The following is a 23,554-nucleotide window of genomic DNA, read 5'->3' on the forward strand; positions in this document are numbered from 1 at the left end:
CTCGTTTAGCTCGATTACTGGTAAGTTGACCATAAATTGTGGGGGTCTTATGACACTGCTTGGCTATGCTGGTGTATAACTCGGGCAATGAATGTTCAACGCCTGATGCCACGACGTGCCGGCAACACGCCGGCCATATTGCGATAGATTTCACTGGATTGTATCTGAAAACGTATCGGCAAGAACACTCCTCCAGCTGAATAAGAAAATAACTGAGTGGCTAGCGAAGTTGCTAGTCGAAGTGACGGGCACTAGTGATCACAGCGAATTAGTGATATAGCGAATATTGATATAGTGACAAATCTGTCCATCATCAAGCAATTCGAGACATACTTTCGGCCACAGGCTTTATTTTATTTAACGAAAGTACGCAACAAGTGACCTAATGCGTTCTTGCAGCTACAATGATATTACGATACCTTATTTTGGTTCTACAAACTGTTTGCGTGCGACGGCAGAAGCAGACGACTTCCCACAATCCAAACACGCCGTGACGCACGACTTCCTGGGATGAACTCCGGAATTTCTCTTTCTATACCAATGAGAGCCCTCCGAAAACTGCTACTGCTCGTAGCCACGATCCACTTTAGAGCACTTAACTTAGGGCGTTCGTCGAAGTGTTCGTGCAAGCCACTTAACTGCAACCCTAAACCTAGTGCACTGACGCGTTAGTGCAACACTGTTAAGTGTTACACTTAGGAAGGTTTGGTGCAGGCCGGCCCAGAAATGGGCTACCATGTTGCGGAAGAAGCACCGCATAGTTTACCTGTCTGCTGTAGAAGATCTAGAGCACATCCTTCACCGTACTCTCCCCTCAACGAGCTAGACTTCCGCCCCCTCCCTATCACAATGTCGCTTGGTCCCTGGCCACGGTAGCAGCTCATATCTTCCAAACTCCCATTTCCACCGACGTCCCAAATCAACCAAAAGCTCATTTCCTAATATATATATATATAGAGAGAGAGAGAGATAGATAGATACTCATTGAACGATGCGACAGCACCGGAGAACACGTGTTTCGCCGTGTTTGCGGCTCGTCGGCCCTGGGTAGCTGCGCATCGTTCGGGATTGGCAAACCAGGGGTCACTCAGCGAGCGATATACACCTGGGAGGGTGACACTGCACTCCTCAATGCCACAGTGCAAGCCAGTGAATTATAAAGAGAGGGGAAAAGCCATGAAAAAATAATTAAATGATGCTAGACGTGTTTGAAATTCAAACTTACAGATTAAAATGGCTTCTATGGCTGCACGTAGAGAAACAGATACTCATTGAACGATGCGACAGCACCAGAGGACACGTGTTTCGCCGTGTTTGCGGCTCGTCGGCCCTGGGTAGCTGCGCATCGTTCGGGATTGGCAAACCAGGGGTCACTCAGCGAGCAATATACACCTGGGAGGGTGACCGAGCACTCCTCAATGCCACAGTGCAAGCCAGTGAATTATAAAGAGAGGGGAAAAGCCATGAAAAAAATAATCAAATGATGCTAGACGTGTTTGAAATTCAAACTTACAGATTAAAATGGCTTCTATGGCTGCACGTAGAAAAACAGATACTCATTGAACGATGCGACAGCACCAGAGGACACGTGTTTCGCCGTGTTTGCGGCTCGTCGGCCCTGGGTAGCTGCGCATCGTTCGGGATTGGCAAACCAGGGGTCACTCAGCGAGCGATATACACCTGGGAGGGTGACTGAGCACTCCTCAATGCCACAGTGCAAGCCAGTGAATTATAAAGAGGGGGAAAAGCCATTAAAAAATAGGTAAATGATGGGTAACAATAAATGATACATTGTGCTGCTTACAGGTTCGGTTTATTTGTTAACACAAGGTTGAACGGTTTATCACAGGAGATAAGGATTAATCGAAACTCTCTGGCACGAGGAATGCAAGGAGGCTAGGATATATATAAGCACACCTTCTTTGGAAAATAAACATTCTTGGTTGGCCAGTTCAGTGCGACAGTTTGTTTTTCTCTTCTTTCGGCCTCTTTTCACTCCGGCACTGTTTTTTTAAAATCTCTTTTAAGATATCCCTCCGAAAGTTTACTCGGAAATTAAAAATATATTTAGCGATCCCCATCACACGTATAACATAGTGCTGGCATTACACTATACGCCGGCAACGTAGCCAGCCTTCCTCCTGCTTGGCGGTGTACCTCTCGAGTCTGCTCGTTTTCTTCAACGCCGTCTTCTGCGAAGTTCGTTTAACTGTGCGTTGAAGTGTCCGCCAAGACCCTTGATTCCTTCGTTGATAGCCGTGGCTCCCTTTGTTTCGATGAGATGTACGATGTTGTCTCTGTTGTCATGCACAACCCGGTTGAACAAATGACGCAGCGCCCAGTTGAAGACGACAGACACTCCAGTGGCCTCCGTGACCTCTATGTCGCTCAGGCGGACTACCTGCAAACACCAATTTCAAAGGGTGTTAGTAGAGAGAGAGAGAGCTGTTACACCCCTGCCGCAGGGAGTCACACTGGTTATACATTACACACGAACATCCCGTCATATACATGTATGACGAACGTGTATAACAAACATTCCTTAAACATGTATATGATCATACAGTGCTGTGAAAAAATGGCTAGGAAGCAAACGAGCTGGTGAAGATGATGCATAATGTAAAAACCCCGAGACTAGGGAACACGAAAGGTTGCTGGTCACACTGCTTATATACACCGGCAAAACATGTTTTAAAACACGCGTATATATAACGAGTGTGACCGTGCCGTCATACAAGCAAGCGCTCTGACTATGTTTGACAACATGTTGTCAAACACACGACGATGTATTTGGACACTGTCGAAAAACGATGATGGACAAGTTGGATAAACGGGCGTATTAGCCACCACAGTTTTCGTTCGCACGAATCAGTGTCAACGACATCGTGATGCGCGTGAGTTATTTTCTTCCTCCAGTTAAGTTGTATAACTAGTGTGACCGATATGTTTGAACAACATATGTTCGAGACTATGTATAATCATACAAGAGTTTGGACCAAACGATGTTGTCAAACAAGAATTATACAGGGTGTTACCCCATAAAAGTCTACCCGTGCCGCCATCTTGTACTCGCCAATTACTCAATGCAGGTGGCACAGTGTGCGATCTTCATATAAAGCTCATAAGGACATTTAATCTTGGTAAATTTCGAAGTGATTGAGCGCCGCAGCACGAAGTTATAACTCAAAACGTTCAATTCCCGTAGTCAAAACATTCAAAATGGCGGCGTTGAGAAGAGCAGTTGACATGCTGCTCCCCAGACGGCGACGTGTCGCATATCCTGCCAGCCGGATGGAACTGCAGTTTTCATTTCGCTTTCGTGTAACTGTCGTATTTTGCTCAGAAGTAAGCAACGCGAGGAATGAAAATGCCGACGTACTCAGCAGTGTGAATAATAATAATAATAATAATACGTAATAATAATAGAGGGAGTACAGAGGGTGAAGGAGTCATTGAAGGAGTACAATTTGGTTGATGATGATGATTCGGGTTATTATGGCGCACGGACAACTAAGGTCATAGTGCGCCAAAACTGTGGTGAAAAGACAATGGGCATGGTTGGTGACTATGCAAAAGCAGAAGAAAATTAGCGTTTCAGAAAGCTTTCAGACAAAATACGTGATACATGAGCAAAGCTGGGTAAAACTATATAGCGTTTAAATAGCGAATATCCTTAAAATAGCTATAAATTCTCATGAAGGGTAAAAGGGGCTCATCACCCAACAACCATGCTGGGTGAAGTGGCAATTCTGATATCTGTATACCTCTTGAAAGTGATGGTGACGATGAGGTTCGTGTAGAGGGCACGTGATTAGGATGTGCGGCACAGAGAGCTGCTCCATACAATGCGTGCATTCCGGTGGTTCCTCCCGGCGCAGTAAAAAAAACGTCTGTTTGGTTGGTTGGCGACAACAAGAACAATTTTTGTCCAGGTGCACGGGCTCACACTCACGCGCACCCGCGTACTACTGGTCTTCCTAATTTAAACCGGTAACCCTTCCAGCAGTTAGTTGCTTTCGTTTTTGCTGCCCCTCTTCTTGTTATGAGCTCCTGGAAGCTGTACGAACAGACCCCCACGCGAGAAACGTCACCATGACGTTGGTAGACAGACCGAAACCGAAACAAATCGGAAGTGGAGGGCTGGGTTTCACGGATAGACCTCTCAATCTTTGTAAACAAATGACGTCATAGTGTTCGACAGCGCCACCAGTTTGGTAGAGTTGAACTATGCTCGAAGTTAGGGGGCGCAAACAAAGTCGCGCCCGAAAGCCACGGTCTTGAGGGTATCACGATGGTGCCTGAGAGGGACGCGACCTTCGGTCCTAATTTTCTTTCAGTGGGAGGCAGCGAACATTCGTGATACTCATCCCTCCCCTTCCGGTTTGTTCTGGTTTCAGTCTGTCTACCAACGTCATGATGACGTTTCTCGGGTAGAGGTTTATTGGCACTTGTTCGACGCCTCCTGCTGATTGAAAAGTACGACCGAAGGACGTACTCGTCGAACATGAGAGAACTCCTACAGCTGGCTAACCTTTTCAGTGACTTTCATCTTTCAACGTACTCGTCCCATTCAGGAACCATTGTAATCGTACTCATCCCTTTCAGGAACCATTGTAATCGTACTCATCCCTTTCAGGAACCATTGTAATCGTACTCATCCCTTTCAGGAACCATTGTAATCGTACTCATCCCTTTCAGGAACCATTGTAATCGTACTCATCCCTTTCAGGAACCATTGTAATCGTACTCGTCCCTTTCAGGAACCATTGTAATCGTACTCGTCCCATTCAGGAACCATTGTAACCGTACTCGTCCCTTTCAGGAACCATTGTAATCGTACTCATCCCTTTCAGGAACCATTGTAATCGTACTCGTCCCATTCAGGAACCATTGTAATCGTACTCGTCCCTTTCAGGAACCATTGTAATCGTACTCATCCCTTTCAGGAACCATTGTAATCGTACTCATCCCTTTCAGGAACCATTGTAATCGTACTCGTCCCATTCAGGAACCATTGTAATCGTACTCATCCCTTTCAGGAACCATTGTAATCGTACTCGTCCCTTTCAGGAACCATTGTAATCGTACTCGTCCCATTCAGGAACCATTGTAATCGTACTCGTCCCATTCAGGAACCATTGTAATCGTACTCATCCCTTTCAGGAACCATTGTAATCGTACTCATCCCTTTCAGGAACCATTGTAATCGTACTCGTCCCATTCAGGAACCATTGTAATCGTACTCGTCCCTTTCAGGAACCATTGTAATCGTACTCGTCCCATTCAGGAACCATTGTAATCGTACTCATCCCTTTCAGGAACCATTGTAATCGTACTCGTCCCTTTCAGGAACCATTGTAATCGTACTCGTCCCATTCAGGAACCATTGTAATCGTACTCGTCCCATTCAGGAACCATTGTAATCGTACTCATCCCTTTCAGGAACCATTGTAATCGTACTCATCCCTTTCAGGAACCATTGTAATCGTACTCGTCCCATTCAGGAACCATTGTAATCGTACTCATCCCTTTCAGGAACCATTGTAATCGTACTCATCCCTTTCAGGAACCATTGTAATCGTACTCATCCCTTTCAGGAACCATTGTAATCGTACTCGTCCCATTCAGGAACCATTGTAATCGTACTCGTCCCATTCAGGAACCATTGTAATCGTACTCATCCCTTTCAGGAACCATTGTAATCGTACTCATCCCTTTCAGGAACCATTGTAATCGTACTCGTCCCATTCAGGAACCATTGTAATCGTACTCATCCCTTTCAGGAACCATTGTAATCGTACTCATCCCTTTCAGGAACCATTGTAATCCACTAAAGACCGTGGTTTTCGGGCGCGACCTTGTTCGGCCCTGGCTAAGAGTGTAGTTCGTCTCTACCAAATTGGTGGCGCTGTCGAACACTGTGACGTCATTTCTTTACAAAAAAATCAAGGTCTGAGGCTCCCGAAGCAGAGGTCAAGCAACGTCAGGCTGCCATAGTGATTTCACGAGACGGATTCGAAAAAGTGCTCTCTTCCACGCTTAGGGAGCACTGGAGCGGCATAAGGTCCACATTTTGTAACTACCCTCAAGCGGTCGCCATCTTTTCCTGGCTCCACGTCACGGGAAACGTCATCTTGAGGTCATGTGATCTTGCTGTCCGTTTTCGCGCTGGCCAACATATCATTATCAGCATAAAATCATTAGGCGAATGAATTTTGCTGGCGTAAGTTATATACGGTGGCTGTCAATCGTCGTACTTGTTTGTTGTAACAAATTATCAGTGCATCTCATCGGCTGACTGAGGCCGGCGTCGCTCTATCGTCGTTGTTAATGGCGGCAAAATACGGGGCGCCACATGCAGAGACGGCGAGAGGGGCGGGGACAGCTGGAAATGGCACCCCTGAGCCCCTTCAGGGGCCCGCACGGTCGACCCTAGGCCTGTCGTAATCGTATAAAGACATAAGTACCTTGACTATATGTAGGGAGTGACTTTTTCGGGTTAAATGCGTTTCTCAGATTCGGGGGGTAAAAATCGGGCGATAATGGTGCCTTCAGGTGTTACCGGGTGTTTTTGTTTCTCCTCTTGTCTATTAAGTCCTTTCCTAATCTCTCTTTTTTTTGCGGGATCGTGATTTTCCAGTGGTAATCCCCTGCGTAGACAGTGTTGACACACACGGGTGTATTGCTGGGAACGTTAAGTGACCCATTCTTACATGTGTTACACGTGGTAACCTTTGTTCGTCTTCACTGGAAGCGTCACTTGAGGATTTCATATAGTGACTGGAATTCGGGGAGAAATCGGGTTTAACCCGAATTGGTCGGAGGTCAGTTCGCGGGAGGAATAACCGGGCGGAATCGGGTTTAACCGGAAAAAAGTCACTCCCTAACTATATGTTATCGAGACGTGAGAAGGGGCATGTCCCATCCACGGGGCCCGTAATTTTTCTCGCCGGCCCCGGCCATATTGCAGAAGCCGACCTGTTTGACTGCAAGCATATTAGATTACTGGTATAGATCGGAAGACGTTACAAAACGATGCAGAGTAACGGCTGTCGGTTTGTTCACGAACAGTGTGCAGCGGCTGGTCTTGGATGCGCCGCCATTTTTTATGGTCACGTGCATGACGACGTCCGCGGTGACGTCAGTCCAGGACCTGTCCAGAATGCATTGGGTTCCCCCGGCACGCTATCGTCCACGGAGTACTATTACGTGGAGGGCTCCCTTATATGTGTCAGGGAGTCGTCGGTCCGTAAGCGAATCAGCTTCCGACTCAGCGGGCTGCGCTGTGATTGGCTGACAGCGATATAGGGAGTCGGAGGGCCCCGATTAGGATTCTCTAAACCTTCCTACTGAACGATTCTATATATATGTATATATGTGTGCAGAAAAACATGACCCGCATTTTTACATGTAACTCGTTGTCTACTTAGCCGAGGAACTTCCGGTGGCGCACGACGGCGTATTTATGCGTGCGAAAGCTACAAAAAAATCCTGGAAGCCATACTCAGTGTAAAAAAAATAAACAGAGCGCGAAAAAATGGGCTTCCATGCATTAGAATAGGGCGGTCATGACATAGCGTGGTAGTGCATTTCGATCTCACGAGAGTTATGTGCAGGCACCGTTAGGGTTACTGCCGATGAACACCCATGTGGGACATCGTTTCGATTTATGCACCGATAGCTCCCCTAGCGGTACTTGAACACAACTCTCCTCCGTGCACCACGTTGCCCTTTCACATACACCCTATTGTCCACCATGTTGCCCTATTCCGATGCACGGTAAGCCGACGTTTTCGTTGTTCCGTTTATTTTTTAAGCTGGGCATGGCTTCCACCATTTTTCTACAGATTTCGCACGCATAAATGCGCCGTCGTGCGCCACCGGAAGTTCCTCGGCTAAGTAGACAACGAGTTACGTGTAAAAATGCGGGTCATGTTTTTCTGCACACACCCTGTAGAATCGAAAGAAGAAAGAAAAGCACCCACTTCCAATCGCTGCAGAGTCGCCGTGCCACTTCGACCAATGTTTACATCCATTAGGATGCTGAAGTCTGCCACTCTCGCGCTCAGATGACCACTGAAGGGAATGTTGATGACCTTCTTCGACCATGCGGCCTCGACGACGAGATCCCGTGCCCCCAGGTGTACGACGATGTCGAAGGAGGTATCGGAAAAACGAAGAGTGCAGTTGTCGCTCCTGTACATGGACTCCAACCCGCGGAGTTTGACGTCGTCGAGTCGAAGACCGCCGTGCTCCAGGGTTCCGACCTCTACCGGCGTTATCTTCTCAAGAACCTTGGGGTCGCTCTTCATGTTCTCCAGGGCGTGGTCGACGAAGTCGTTGGCGTCGATAATACCGTGGCCAAACGCGTCATCTGCTGGGGTACTGGTTGACAATACCTCGGAAATAGGTGACGTGCTGGTCTGGACGGCTACATGGACGGATACAAGGCCATTATTAGCAACAGCAAGTACAACGGTTCGGAATGTATGGTGTATGTATATGTACAGTGGGACAGGGAGCCGCCTTAGTGGCGAAACATCCCCCTACATCATCATCACGTATTTGTTGTTGTTGTTGTTGTACAGTTCTCGCAACTTCCAACCAATCTCCCCGTTACCCTGACGCCGCTTCCATAAGCGACAGACTGGTGGCGGACATCGCAATCAGTTCCGGGCCTTATCCATATGCTCTTTCGAGGGGTGGCAGGATACCGACATGCTGTCGCCGAGCCTTCATGCTCTGGACTTCACACATTATCACTACCTCACATCAAACAGCGATTTATCGCAAGCTTGTGCAATAATCTTAAAGATACTACTGGCAAAACAGACACGTTGCAGGGTCGTCCCGAAGATTGTCCCGAGGATTGCCGTTTTTTTGTTCAGTCTGTTGTAACACGTGTTGACAACAAGCGACTGCATGTCAACATGCTGCCACCCCTCGGAAGAACATGGCCCAGACCCGGTACTGATTGCGATGTTCGCCGCTATAGTGAGCCGCTCATCGAAGCCAGGTCACGGCAACAGAACTCTACTCTACAAACGTCATCATGACGTTAGTAGACAGACTGAAATCGAAACAAATCGAAAGGGGAGGGCTGGGTTCCACGAATTGTCACTTGTTCGCACCCTCTATAGTGAAAGAAAAGTAGGACCGAAGGTCGCGTCCCTTTCATGGACCATCGCAGGGACCACTAAAGACCGCGCGGCTTTCGTGGGCGACCTTGTTCGTCTCTAGCTTCGAGCATAGTTCAACTCCACCAAATTGGTGGCGCTGTCGAACACTATGACGTCATTTGTTTACAAACAGGGAGATGGGGGGATATATTTAGTAGACGAAAAGGAAACAAAAAACGCGGGAAACGTCAGCCAACAGGGAGAGGTCCATTGTCCTACATGCCGAGAACCCGAGAACGACCTCACGACGCGGACCGATTTGATGCTGCGTGTCTGTACCAACCGGGGAACACGTGAGGGATATCGTCGTCGGAAACAGAAGGAGCTTCACCACCGGAGCTGTAAAGTAACTAATTACAAGTAACTGAGTTACTGTAGGTAGGTAGTTACTTTTTTTTTCGAGTAACTTGCGCTCTGAGGAAAGTCACTTCTTCAATCGAATTTCCAATGTTTTAGGTCCTGGGGTGGAACGTTACGGAGTGATTCTAATAATTATTAAACTTTATTATTTATTTATATGAGTTATTTAATTTAATAAATAAATAAATTAAAATAATAAATTATAATAATTTATTATTTTAATAATAATAAGTATTATTATTATAATAATGAAAAATAATAAATTAAAATAAATAAAATAAATTAAAATTTATATGAGTTATTCTAATAATTCTAATAACTTTGAAAATATATCCTGCTGTTAAAGTGCCACTCCGAGCTCGTAAGAACCCCGGGGCGGTAATCTGGAAGATGTGGGTTCGAGTCCTACAGCCTGGCTAACCTTTTCAGTGACTCCTTTCTTTCATCCATTGCGGAATTTCGGTATATGCAAATGAGCTGAAAGTCAAAGAGCGCGACTCAGGGAGGGGGGACATCGCCTTCGCCTATAGCGTGAAAACGGTTTATTTTTGCTAGCAGGTCGGCACATACTCCAATCATCTCCACCGCTCCAAATCACGTGACCCTCTCACGTGAAATGAGCCACCCAGGTCCCCCAAGGTCGCCATTTTCCCATGTATTTGTTCCTATCCCGATGCGTGCAATGCCGGAGGCCGCCCTCAGATACCCCATTGTTACCAGACGTTGGCTTGCGTTTGATTGTAGCGCGCTAAAGATCCAGTTGAAGCACAATCCAAGCCAGGCCAAGTCACCGAAGGAGAAATGGACGACTGCGCCTGCGGCGCCTGGTACGACAGGTACGCTATGTGATGCACGCAGCCGTGCACTAGATCCTTCCGATCGCTCAACACGTTTAAAAGCGGGACCGAAAAGTGAAACACGACACAAAAAGTTGGTATACGCGTTTTATTTGGACATATAAAGACTAGGTTCATTCACAGAAACAACAACAATATTTTGCCGCTAAACTTAGCGCGTTGAAGTGATCCGGAACGGCAACGGTGGGGTATCTAGTGGCGGCCTTCTTCATTGCACGCTTTTCCAAGGTGAGTTTGGGGGACCTGGAGCCACCCATAGATACAGAAGGCCTGCGCATTGCCTGCTCTCTCTCTTTCAAATAATAGTCACAATTCGTCTGCTATACTGCGATTCCCCGTCCTGCGAATAGACGATTTCAGAAATTGCATGGATGGCCCGCCAGAGAGCGCCGTGTTGCGAATGACCCAGGTCCCCGAAACTCACCTCGGAAAAGCGTGCAACCAAGAAGGCCGCCACTAGATACCCCACTGTTGCCGTTCCGGATCACTTCAGCGCGCTAAGTTTAGCGGCAAAATGTTTTTGTTGTTTCCGCGAATGAATCTAGCCTCTGTATGTCCAAATAAAACGCGTATAACAACTTTCTGTGTCGTGTTTCACGTTTTGGTTCCGTTTATAAACGTGTTGAGCGATCGGAAGGATCTAGTGCACGGCTGCGTGCATCACATAGCGTACCTGTCGTACCAGGCGCCGCCACTGGCGCCGCAGGCGCAGTCGTCCATTTCTCCTTCGGTGACTTGGCCTGGCTTGGACTGTGCTTCAACTGGATCTTTAGCGCGCTACAATCAAACGCAAGCCAATGTCTGGTAACAATGGGGTATCTAAGGGCGGCCTCCGGCATTGCAGGCATCGGGATAGGAACAAATACATGGGAAAATGGCGACCTTGGGGGACCTGGAATGACCCACTGCACCTTGGGATTTAGTTTTCATGAGTCAGACAGAGGAAGAAGAGCGCAAATGGTTTCGGTTTTCGCTCCTTCCTTCGAGCAACAGGCAGACACGCACGGATGCAAACCATTTCCCACGACACATTGCGCGTGACTTGGGCGACGGAGGGCCCCCGTGCGGAGCACAAGGGCAATATCTGAAATCGCCTGTTCAAGAACTCGCAAATGACTGCAGCTCACCGGGAACCTGCAGATCTAAATATTTAGGCAAAAAAGCGCAAGACGTACTTGTTCCAGAAAATCAGTTTGGAGAAAGATTGAGACCGTTTTGCGCTTCATTTATAGTACGCCGAGACGTTCAATCAGAACTCGCAGACGACGGTCTTCATATAGACACGACCGCTGGAGGCACGTTCGTGATTGGCTGCCGTCGTTGAAAACACAATCCTGATTGGCTGACCCTTAATTGTTACGTCACGTCGACGAGCGCGCAGGCTTTCTGTATATCTAGGTGGTGTTGGCGGTTTCGGTTTTGACTCATATGCATATCAAATTTCGGGGATTTATATTGTAACACATACGTGCGTGTTTCAGGAATTTTTAAGCGTGGTATGGAGGATAGTTTTTTTTTTTTTTCAACGAGGACATAGCTTCTCATTCTGTAGTCGCGCCTTCGCCCCAAAACCCCCAATTAAAGAGTTAATTAATGAAGTTTAAGTAATTATAGTCATTTACTGGTTGCATACTTTCTTCGAGAGAATGTTTGCCTGGCAGTATAACTCAACAGAAAAAAAAAATACATATATATATATGGTGTTCTCACAGCTTTTTCATTGAAAAAAAATCTGTAAAGGGTAAAAATAAACACCCTGTATAATGTACTCATAACAAAGAGTATGTCTTACCGTGACACAAAATCACCGCAATAACGCAGAAAACAAGGAGCACAGGAGTCATGCTCGTCCAAGTGTCGTGGTTCTGCGATAGCCAAGACGAAAGTGCAGTGAGATGATGATGATGATGGTAGAAGAAAAAAAAAATGTGGAGATCCGAGCCCGCTCACCGTGGAACAAGCTACTCCAGATCTAGCGGAGGAGAAAAGGGGAAAAAAAAGGAGGGAGAAAGGATTCAGTGCGGTGAATACAGGAACACTTTATACCTCACTACCGTATTTTGACGCGTATTAGCCGCACCGCAGATAAGCCGCAGGACTCGTTTTTAGATACATTTTGAAAATGTTTTGCAGATAAGCCGCACTCGCAGATAAGCCGCGGGTAATACGACGCGACTGCTTTGTGCGCTAAACCAGTGATGCACATACAAAATCAATAGAGACTCTCAACGCTCGTCGACGTCGCACTCCCTGCTAGCTGCCCTGTTCCTGTACTGGTCCTCGAAGTTGGCGACTTTTAGTGTCGTAGCTGTGCCTCCGCATTCGAGCCATGCCTCACCTCTAACTTGCGTGCCCGTGTCCACGAATGCTGCTGCTCTCGTCAAATGAGAACTAACGCTTATCTGACCACGTTTTATCCCGATGTCAGGTGTATTGAACCCTTCCTGTGGGTCTGCCAGCAAAGGAGACCGTAGGGAAGGCCGTAAACCCTGTTGTCCACATTCCGGTGTCGGCATGATGTATAACAAAGGAGGTCAGTTCTAGTGTCCTACTAATATCGGATTGTGCCCTTGTTGCGTGTTTTTCGCGGATTGACGGGTTAGTGGTGTTCCAGCGGACATGAATCACTGTCACCCCTTTGGTTAAAGCCCGCCCCTGGTCGGTATTGTTCGTGCACTGGGAGGGCGGTCCTGTTCCGAAAAACATGAGGCACTGTCGGCCCTTTCGTTTAATCCGGGGTATGGGGAAAATACCAGGAAAAAATAGTCATCAGATAAGCCGCAGAGCGTCCGCGAAAAAAAAAATCGCGCATAAGCCGCGGCTAATACGCGTGAAAATACGGTACATTTCGCTATACTTCATGGACTATATAGTTTGCTCTGGAGTCACTAAACAGCGAGCAGAGTGGCGACACTCAGCCGCGCCGGCAAGCGAGACCACCATCTTTGGTCCGGCGCGGCTGCGTCGCCTAGCAACGGGACGCCAATCTCCCTCTTCTCCGTAAACGTAAAGAAACTTGTCAGCTGTAAGAAACAACCAACGTGCCGGCACGAATGAGGGGCAAAATGGCGGCTCAGCCTGAGAGTGCTGCTTTTCCGTCAAATGACGCATCGTGATGTCAAGCTCCGCCCAATGGCCAAACTCTCCCTATACACGGCTCTGTTCTCCGCCGGAGAACAGCGCGCTATCGAGGCAGCTCGCAACCGAGGAAACCTGCTTTTGGATGGAGGGGACTCAACGTGGATAGCGCGTTCTTGGGAAACGAAACCACGTGACACGACCGGGTCCAATCGCGGACACCGAAAGGCGTCTCCTGCACGGAAAAGCGAATGCGATACTGGGTATCCCTATTTAGGGACTCTATACTCTGCTCCACAGCACTATATGGTCATACTAAAAAACAGAAAAAAAAAGAACGCGCTTGAGTGTGTCGACACAACGAAAGGATCTCAGAGACGTGGTCGGCTTGCGGTATTGTTTACATCGATATTACTATAGGATAGCATTCATCAGGTGGAGAGTTTTCAATCTGTGAGGAAGCGCAGTGCTCCAAATGCTCGGTCTTGGACATTATGTTTAAAAAAAACTACAAGATATTTTCAGCTATTTCTTCCGCCAATGTACCTCCGAAGCATAGGCTTCAATATATATTGGAACGAAAAACATCTGAGAGGTCGACCGGACCACCCTGCCTGATTCTGGCTGAAATCACCCACCTCCGTCCTGCTATATATCTGCCATCTCATGCCAATATCTCCGGGAATCAACTCAAGCAGTATGTCGTGGCCAGCATATACAGTCAACCTTCGATTTATGAACACCCTCGGTTCCCCGAAAAATCGTTCATAAATCGAGGGATTCATAAATCGAAAATTCCGTTAAGGGAGTACTATGGAGCAAATGGAATTCCGAGTTGATATTGCGTAATTTTGCTTTGGACCATGCCTTCTGCTGTATCAGTCTCACAAAACACAGATGTTAGCGCATTCACACTCTGTTTATTATGCAATACTAAACAGTTTCATTTTGCTTTGGACCATGCCTTCCGCTGTGTCAATTGAGGTCAGGAACACTTCTGCAAAAACCCGTTTGTTGATCGGATTTTGAGGGGTTAAGAACCGAGGGTGCAATACCTCGAAAACATTTTGTCTGTTCAGACGTCATTCATAAGACCATGAATAACCACTTTGAAGGTTTTTGTTGGCCTCGGAACGATCCGTTCATAAATTGAGGGCAAAAATGCTGGGCAACTCCTAGTTGGTTCCCAGAAATTCCATTCATTATTCGAATATCGAGGTTCATAAAACGAGGGAAAAATACATGTAAAAAGTTTGGTTCCTCGAGCTAGTGTTCATAAAACGAGGGAATTCACAAATCGAAGGTTCATAAATCGAGGGTTGACTGTATACTGCTTTCTTGTACGCGGTGAGAGTTTCAAATATTTCTTTACATTACAAGCACATAATGCCTTACCTTGAAATGATCGAGTGCAAATACTGGGCAGGAGACGCACGGGCTCACTACCAACACAACCTGACAACACACGTTTATAAATCCCTCCGCCCTCTCCAAACCACGTGAGCACAAGGCGGCTTCGCAAGGGCTATCGCCTGACAACAACCACCAGGAACTCCTTAACCATTCTTTTGTAGGTAGGGCCATTGACTCCGAACTTGCGTATCTATCCCCCTCTTGTTTGATAAAGATAAGACTCGTCCTTTGTTCTAAATTTTATCTCGGTGTTCGACACAACGGGTGATCAGCCACACTTTTTCTCGTGGTCCCGCGTGAGGCAGGTTGCCCTCGATGGCTGTCTAATGTGACTCATATACTCATACGAGTATCTACATCTGGGTTCGACTTCTCAGGGATGGGCAGTATTTAAATACATTGTATTTAAAATAGTATTTAAAATATAAATACATGTATTTAAAATACGTATTTAGATACAGGCAAGAAAAATGTATTTATATTTTTATTTAACTACCGTTTTAGGCGTATTTATATTTAAAATACACTTAAATACACATATCTCATCCTCCCGTATTTGTGGGCTTCTCTCGCGTTCCACATTGTTAGCCTCCAGCGATGAAGAGTGTCTTGGTCCAGGTACAGTCGACCCCCGTTTATCCGGACTTCATTTATCCGGATCCCGCGATATCCGGACAAAAGGCACGGGTACGGATTTTCCTCCATGTATTTTGTTCTCGTTTATCCGGACTTCAGCATCCGGACTCAGACAAGAATTCCAAGGAACGAAAGTAGAAAATTCTTGTAATCCAGCTTCAGTTATCCGTACTACGATGAGGAAGAGGAGACGCTGACCCCGCTTCGTTACCCTTTTCGCTGTGTTGGGGTCCCGTCACACGTCAGGGACCTACATTCCTCCGTAGGGGAGACAACTGTGCACGATGACCCCCTTTTCTATTTGTGTGCGTTGGGTCACGTTGACCAGTCGAGTCATTTGGAAATATCTCGAGCAACTGTCCGGTTCTAGAGGGGAAAACTCCAACCCGAGGGCCTGCTGCTTACGGCCCGTTGGCCGATGAAGACATTCCCCTAGCTGAGCTGCGATCCCTGATACAGAGGCTCACTGCGACTGCCGTACATGATGCTGCGGTTTCTGACTACGTTGACGTTGATAAGGATGATGACGCGTGTGCAGCTATGACTGATGACGATGTGATTGCTGCTGTTGCCCCCGATGATGTGCAGCAAGACTGTGCCGATGACGCCAGTGAGAAACAAGGCTCCGACGTTGACACTTTGCGTCCGCACTGACATTCTTCGAGCAGCGCAACAGCGTGACTCAACTCTATGCAACTAGCAAAAGTTTGCCGGAATCGAGTGCCTACACTACTATGTAACAGCTGTCATTGACGAGATTTCTGTGTTTTAGTTAAACCTTGCTCTGTAGGACGTTTCTGTTCGGTCGTTTCATTTATCCGGATGCCCCGGTATCCGGACGATTTCGCCGGGAACGGCACCGTCCGGATAAACGGGGGTCGACTGTACTTACTTGGACTGAGCACTGCGTACAGCGACGACCCGTCAGTGAAGGCTTTCGTCAGGAAGTCTGTTAGCTTGGCATCTGTTCCGGTGTCGTTTATTCGTGTCGCCTGGAACGAACTGAAGGTTACAGCCCCATGGGTGCCAGGGATTCCGGCCTTCATCCTATATTTCGAAGACGTGTAGATGATGGGCTCCTTCGATATAAAACAGTGGAACCATTACAACAACCGCAGTGCTCGAACCAACAATCTAAAGGACGCCTGGCACCGGTGAGCTGTGAATGGCAACGAAATTTGTCTTGCTCTAGCGCAGTTATTCACATCACACGGTATGTGCAAAAAACTGAATCACACTTTCTTTCTACAGGAAGATTAACCACATGCTGGGGAAGGCCCACCCAAATATCTACGCATTCATCGACATGATCAAAAAAGACGAAGCAACAGACACGGCAACCCTACTTCAGCTGTCCAGTGGTGGGAGAGCACGGAAGAGGATGAAAAGGTGGGACACCTGAAAGATTAAGAAATACGGAAGCTGGAGGAACGTCTGAGCCACGGTGAGATCGGTTGTGCCTCATATGCACCAAATGCTCATAACCTCCAAACTCTTAAAACCTCCGAACGCTCATATGCACCGAAAAAAAGTTGGTGGTTTTGAGCGTTTGGTGGAAATGAGCAGGAGGGGAGAACCTGCTCATAAGCACCAAACGTCCAGAACATCCGAATGCTCATATGCACCGAAAGGCGGGCGACCACAAAGGCCGGGTCTTCCTCTCCCGCATTTGGAACAAGGTCATAGGGTGAGAAAGGTGCAATGAATGGCGATTAATGTGTCAGTTTGAAGTTTATGTAACAGCTTGGTCCTGCTTGTATGTAGCCAGAACGAATAGCGCCTTCTCGTTTATGGATTTCAAATTGAGCTCTATTTTCATAGACATGGAGGCAGCCTAGGACAAAAGACTTGATTCTAGCTCGAAAGGCACTCGGCTCCCAGGGCTGTAGCAACAAAGAGCGTGGTCCCCTCCGAACATATGTCCGGGTTCACTTACAGCGCACAAGCTGGAATACGATATTTATATAGGGTTTATATTATGCATACATAGGCCTGCAGTGAACATTTGCGCAAAACCCTTCTTTCGAGCCTTGTTCTTCGCAAGTTGGTTAATCAATGCATCATAGTCCAGAGATATGATAATCATGTTTTCGGTTGACTACGAACTCAGAAAGCCTGACATCTCTTATGGTTAATTGAGCACAGGATACTCTTGATCGGTCAGTTTCATTGTGCTGAGACTTCTTTCAGCATCAGCGACAGTAGCTGGTGTGGTCAGAAAATGGAGTGCTGACGCAAATGCAAGGATTCAGATGTATCTCATGGAGGCTTTCTTGTATGTGTACGGTAAAAATTGTTTGGTGTCTCTTTGTTTGGCGTCCTCTCTTTTTCTCAATGACACAAAAGGATATTCCATTATAAGTTTGCTGGCATCGATGTCTACCATTTCTGCATTTTGCTGCGATTCTTCAGTTCAAGTTCCCATTGACGCTGCCCCAAGTTGTTAGCGTTTTACAGAAATCCAAACAACTTTTACCACTCCACGAGTTGGTTGACAAAACAGAAGATATGGCCTGATCAGTGAGAATAAGAAAGAACTGAGATTTGAATTTTCGTTCTGCAGAAAGACGACTCTTCCTTTTTTTTTTCCACTTTTGTTTATTATTATTTGTTTATTATTTGTTTATTAGTGCTACACAAAATCAGGAACACACTTGAGATAAGGGACCGTGAGGGGGAAACCCTGTTAAACGGTCCCGCAAGAAAACATATTATTCAAATGCATCTTATGAGGGAGAGGTAATGCAAAGGTAGTAGTCCGCACATAATGTAACAAGGAAATATACAAGATGATACACATCAATACATATAATATGCACAAACGGTGTACGTTGCTACAATGAAGTAATGGACACGAAGAAATGGACATGTCATTGAACTAAATAAAGATATTAATGCCGCTGTTGAAAGTGTAATTTGCATGAGCGCTTGAAAGCGAGAAAACTAGTTGTTGACCTTAGGTTATGTGGGAGTTCATTCCACAACCTAGTTCCAAAAGAAGAAAGGGAGAAATGACCGAAATTAGAGCGAAAGGCCGAACATTGAAGTGAATGCGACACGTTCCGTAGGGAATATGGTGGAACGAAATTTTGAAAGCTAAGTTGTTGTCTGTCAAAAGACCTGTAGAAAAAGTTATGCATAAGAAGGGCAACTTTATAATCACGGAGATCGAAAATATTAAGTACAGATAAAAGGAGAAAAAGCGAACGACACCGACTCCAGACGGCCGACAGAAAGGATAATTCGTAGCGCACGCTTCTGGGCAAAAAGCAGTGGGCTCAGATTAGAGTTATACGTGAGGCCGTAGACTTCAAGGCCGTAGTTGATATGGGAATGAATCAGGCCGTAGTATATGGTTAAAAGTATGTTAGTTGGGACTAGGTTCCTGATTTTGCTTAGAGCATACAATCCACTGGAGATTTTACTCCGCACATGGTTAATATGATGGTGCCAGGATAAGTTTTCCTGCAAAAAGACGCCCAGAAACCGGGTGACAGAAACACGAGAAAGGATATTCCCTCCGAAGGAAAGCTGCAAATTAGTGAAATCCAGGCTCTTTTGAGACGGTCGGAATACCATATACGACGTTTTTTGAAAGTTAGCAACAAGTTTGTTACGTGATAGCCACAAGTTAAACTTATCGAGAACAGAGCTCGCTTTACAAAATAGTGTTGTGAGGTTTTTAGATTCAACAAAAATAGTGGTGTCGTCTGCGTAAAGGAAACAAGTAGTTGAAAGAAAGCCAGGCAGGTCATTTATGTAGACGAGGAATAAGAAGGGACCTAATATTGAACCCTGGGGGACACCCATAGAAAGCGTTCCGAGTTCGGAACTGCAGCCAGACTGAATGACATACTGTTTCCGATGGGTCAAAAAGCTTTCTATTAATTTTAAAGGGGTGCCTCTAATGCCGCATCTGTCTAGATTCTGAAGTAAAATTTTATGGTTAATTAAATCGAAAGCCTCGGTTAGATCAACGAAAATGCCCAGAGACAATATTTTTTCTTCGATATTCATTTTAAATTTTTTTCCGTCGCATGAATTAACGCCAGCGTGGTTGATTTCTTTTTCCGGAATCCATACTGGGATGAACTTAGCAACTGATTTGAATCAAAAAAACTCTCCAAGCGTTGCAGAATTATCTTCTCCAGCACCTTACTAACAGTCGGAAGCAAGGAAATAGGACGATAATTGGAAGTGTCACATCGATTCCCTTTTTTATAAATGGGTGACACTTTAGCTATCTTCAGTTCTTCGGGAAAAATACCGTGCAGAAAAAATTCGTTACACAATTCTGCTAGCGGTTGAGAAAGGGTGTTACGAAACCTTTTGAGAAATGTGGAAGATATGCCATCGTGTCCAGACGACGTTAGTGGCTTTAGACCATCAATAATAGACATCACTTCATAACAACTTGTAGGTGTCAAAAAGAAGGCTTTGTTGCCTTTGTGCCATTAAACACATAATCAATCAATCAATCAATCAATCAAAAAGAAGGATGTGGGGTTACAGATAGGAAGAGGGACGTCTGCAGGGGGATCGGTCTGAGGACTAAGACCACTAGCAACGTTGCAAAAGTAATGATTAAATATGTTTGCAATATCTTTTGGACTGCTGGTTTTAACTCCATCCTGCGCGAGCAGGCACGCACCAGTTGCCGCTTTCTCTGTATTCCTTGACAGGACGCTATTTATGGTTCGCCAAATAGCCTTGGGATCTCCAGAGGAGCTTTCCAGCCTGGACGAGACATATTTACGCTTTGCAAGCCGAAGGATGTCTCTTAGGATGTTATTATATCTCGTGTACCTGGCGCGGAGATCGCAATTCGTGGAGTTCAGCCGGGCTTTTTTTGTACAGATTATTCTTGTGCTTAATGCTTTTCATGATTGCATTTGAAATCCAAGGCTGCCTAACCGTTGCGCGCCTACTGCGAAAGACTGGACGAGAACACCTTTGAAGGATATTAGAAAGCGTAGCAAGAAAATAAGTAAATTTATCCTGGGCGGTACTAAAGCTGTCAAAGCACCAAGTTACTTGTGACAGGCAAGCTTCAACAGCATTGTAGTCCGTAAACGTACGGGGTGGAAGTAATTCTGTGAGACGTGCAAGTGGACGACCGCCAAGATAAATTACTTCGTGATCAGATATGTCGCAGGCTGCAGAACCATAGGCCAACTTGGACTCATTTAAATTAGTGATCACATGGTCAAGTAAAGAACCCCTACTGTCATCAGAACAATGAAAGCGGGTTACAGTTGAAATTAATTGATTGAACCCACACGAACTAAGTACTTCAACATAAGAGGTAGACACATAATCTTTCTTCAGCAAATCAACATTGAAATCACCAACGATTACACAATTGAACTTAGAAAATGACAACATATGCAACAACTCTTCAAATGCACTTAGAAACGAATTGAAATCACCACTTGGTGACCTATAAACGACGCCGAAAATCAGTGGGCGGTGGGGGCAACAGCAAAGAGCAGTGGGACAAGTGGTAGTTTCCACAAATAGAGATTCAACCATAGGTGTGTTAATACATAAATCTCGTCGAACACTGTAACTAACGTTACTTTTAACGTACAGCGCTACGCCACCATAAGAGTCGTCTCGATGACAAAACTCAGCGTTGAATCCTTCAATGTGGAGGAATGGTTCACGAGCTTTCTTAGTCCATGTTTCAGACATTGCGAAAATTTTTAAGTCACTTTTTAAACCAGAAATAAATGCTTTTACGTCGTCTAAATGTCTGGGAAGGCTACGAACATTAAGATGCATCGAAAAAGGATCAGAAAAAAAACAGCGTTAGATAAGTCATCTAATGAAAGGTAAGACATTACAGCAAACTCGAAGAAGTATTGGACGATGTACCGCTTCGCTCTACAGCCCGAATCCCATAACAAGCGACACGTGGCAGATACACGCGAGAAGCGACAAAATCGACGTCACTGCCGCCACACGAGCGTCAAAAAAGCTTTGTCGCGGCTCAATATTTCTGCATCTACTCCCAGTAGATATTTGTAGCATGTCGCTGAGTTCGTTGCCTGTTGTTTGACAAAACCAGCTAGATTTGGCGGCGTGAAACAAGAACTGAACGCGTGGGCAAGGGAGAGGGTGGAGAGGGCAACCAACAAAACTAGCAGACGAAGAAGTGGGCGGGGCGTTGGGTACTTCAACCACAGCGCCACTGCGTTACGGCGAATATTACATAGCAACTTCATTACAATTTCTCCTCGTTTTGACGAATGAAATACTATTTTTGGTATATTTATGGCAATTTACAACTTAGCTCGAATAAAATAAGCATTGCTTCTCCAAAAGCATCATTTCTCGGTGACGAAATGTCGCTGCTCAAATGGACCAGGAAGTCGCGCCATGACCAGACGCGACAGCGACAAATTCTGCAGCGCGTCGCGTGTCGCTTGTTATGGGGTCCGCGCTTACAGCGTCGTGAGGTCTTCAGTATGTGTTATCTGAATAGCCTTTGTTCCGTCTGCGCGTCGAACAAAGGAGCGCCCGTTTCGCACCGCAAACGAATTGGTATGCTTTCTCTTTTGCCGACATCCGAGCTTGCCACAGAAGCTTCCTATTTTGAGGCGTGAGACTTTCACGTAGGAAGATTTGTTCGTTGCGCACAGTTTGAGAATTCAGTTTCAGTTTACTTCGCTGTCCAAGCCATCCATCTCTCGTTTTTCTATCTTTGAATTTTATGATGACTGGAGGTGCATGGGCATTGGACGTAGACGGGAGCCTGTGCATTGCATCGTAGTTCACCCCTGTCAGCGGGGGAAGTTCTAATTTCAGAGCAACTTCGTTAACAACGTCCAGTAAGACTTCTCCCGCCAAGTAGGGAAGACCACGTATCTCGATATTATTACGACGGCCGTACTGGTCAAGCTCGTTTATCTGCACCTTTAGCTGACGTATTTCTGCGTTACGTTGATCACCTGAATTATCGATCTGATCAAGACGTATATTAGCCTCTTGTATAGAAGCCGCGTTGCTTTCGACCTGCGTAGCAAGATCATCATGCTTGTTGGACAGGGAATTTATTTTGTCCTCTAGTGATTCAACTTCTAGTTGGTTCTAGTGGGTTCAACTCTCAGTGGGAACTTTCTAATATGGTTCCCTCTGCTTCTTCTTACCCTGGCCACTTTTCGTTACGGTAGCTTTTTTCTATCGATCATTGCTTTGCGATGAATCCAACACACAGGGTTCAACTCTCAGTGGGAACTTTCTAATATGGTTCCCTCTGCTTCTTCTTACCCTGGCCACTTTTCGTTACGGTAGCTTTTTTCTATCGATCATTGCTTTGCGATGAATCCAACACACAGGGTTCAACTCTCAGTGGGAACATTCTAATATGGTTCCCTCTGCTTCTTCATACCCTGGCCACTTTTCGTTACGGTAGCTTTTTTCTATCGATCATTGCTTTGCGATGAATCCAACACACAGGGTTCAACTCTCAGTGGGAACTTTCTAATATGGTTCCCTCTGCTTCTTCATACCCTGGCCACTTTTCGTTACGGTAGCTTTTTTCTATCGATCATTGCTTTGCGATGAATCCAACACACAGGGTTCAACTCTCAGTGGGAACATTCTAATATGGTTCCCTCTGCTTCTTCATACCCTGGCCACTTTTCGTTACGGTAGCTTTTTTCTATCGATCATTGCTTTGCGATGAATCCAACACACAGGGTTCAACTCTCAGTGGGAACATTCTAATATGGTTCCCTCTGCTTCTTCTTACCCTGGCCACTTTTCTTTACGGTAGCTTTTTTCTATCGATCATTGCTTTGCGATGAATCCAACACACAGGGTTCAACTCTCAGTGGGAACTTTCTAATATGGTTCCCTCTGCTTCTTCTTACCCTGGCCACTTTTCTTTACGGTAGCTTTTTTCTATCGATCATTGCTTTGCGATGAATCCAACACACAGGGTTCAACTCTCAGTGGGAACATTCTAATATGGTTCCCTCTGCTTCTTCATACCCTGGCCACTTTTCGTTACGGTAGCTTTTTTCT

At 46.0% G+C, this 23,554-nt stretch overlaps 1 protein-coding gene across 2 annotated transcripts; it reads right to left on the reverse strand.

The window, feature by feature from the left end:
* Positions 1–1,797: 1,797 nt before the first annotated feature.
* On the reverse strand, positions 1,798–14,998 carry LOC135372230 (uncharacterized). Of its 2 annotated transcripts, XM_064605906.1 has the most exons (5): positions 14,870–14,998; positions 12,347–12,368; positions 12,189–12,261; positions 7,986–8,431; positions 1,798–2,401 (listed from the first exon to the last, which is right to left on the reverse strand). In XM_064605906.1, exons 3-5 carry the CDS (start codon positions 12,238–12,240, stop codon positions 2,180–2,182), a joined length of 720 nt encoding a protein of 239 aa, XP_064461976.1. In that variant the 5' UTR covers positions 12,241–12,261; positions 12,347–12,368; positions 14,870–14,998; the 3' UTR covers positions 1,798–2,179. The 2 variants fall into 2 exon arrangements, with proteins under 2 accessions (XP_064461976.1, XP_064461975.1); XM_064605905.1 differs by having other exon boundaries at positions 12,189–12,368.
* Positions 14,999–23,554: the final 8,556 nt, after the last annotated feature.

The sequence above is a fragment of the Ornithodoros turicata genome, unplaced genomic scaffold (genome assembly GCF_037126465.1).
Source record: "Ornithodoros turicata isolate Travis unplaced genomic scaffold, ASM3712646v1 Chromosome132, whole genome shotgun sequence".
Lineage (NCBI taxonomy): Eukaryota > Metazoa > Arthropoda > Arachnida > Ixodida > Argasidae > Ornithodoros > Ornithodoros turicata.

Excerpts from the sequence above, each read along its gene's own strand:
- LOC135372230 (XM_064605906.1), bottom strand. The coding sequence starts at position 12,240 with ATGACTCCTGTGCTCCTTGTTTTCTGCGTTATTGCGGTGATTTTGTGT. Across the intron at positions 8,432-12,188 it reads TGCGGTGATTTTGTGTCACG|CCGTCCAGACCAGCACGTCA; the intron begins GTAAGACATACT and ends CCGTCCATGTAG. Across the intron at positions 2,402-7,985 it reads CGACTCTGCAGCGATTGGAA|GTAGTCCGCCTGAGCGACAT; the intron begins GTGGGTGCTTTT and ends TGGTGTTTGCAG.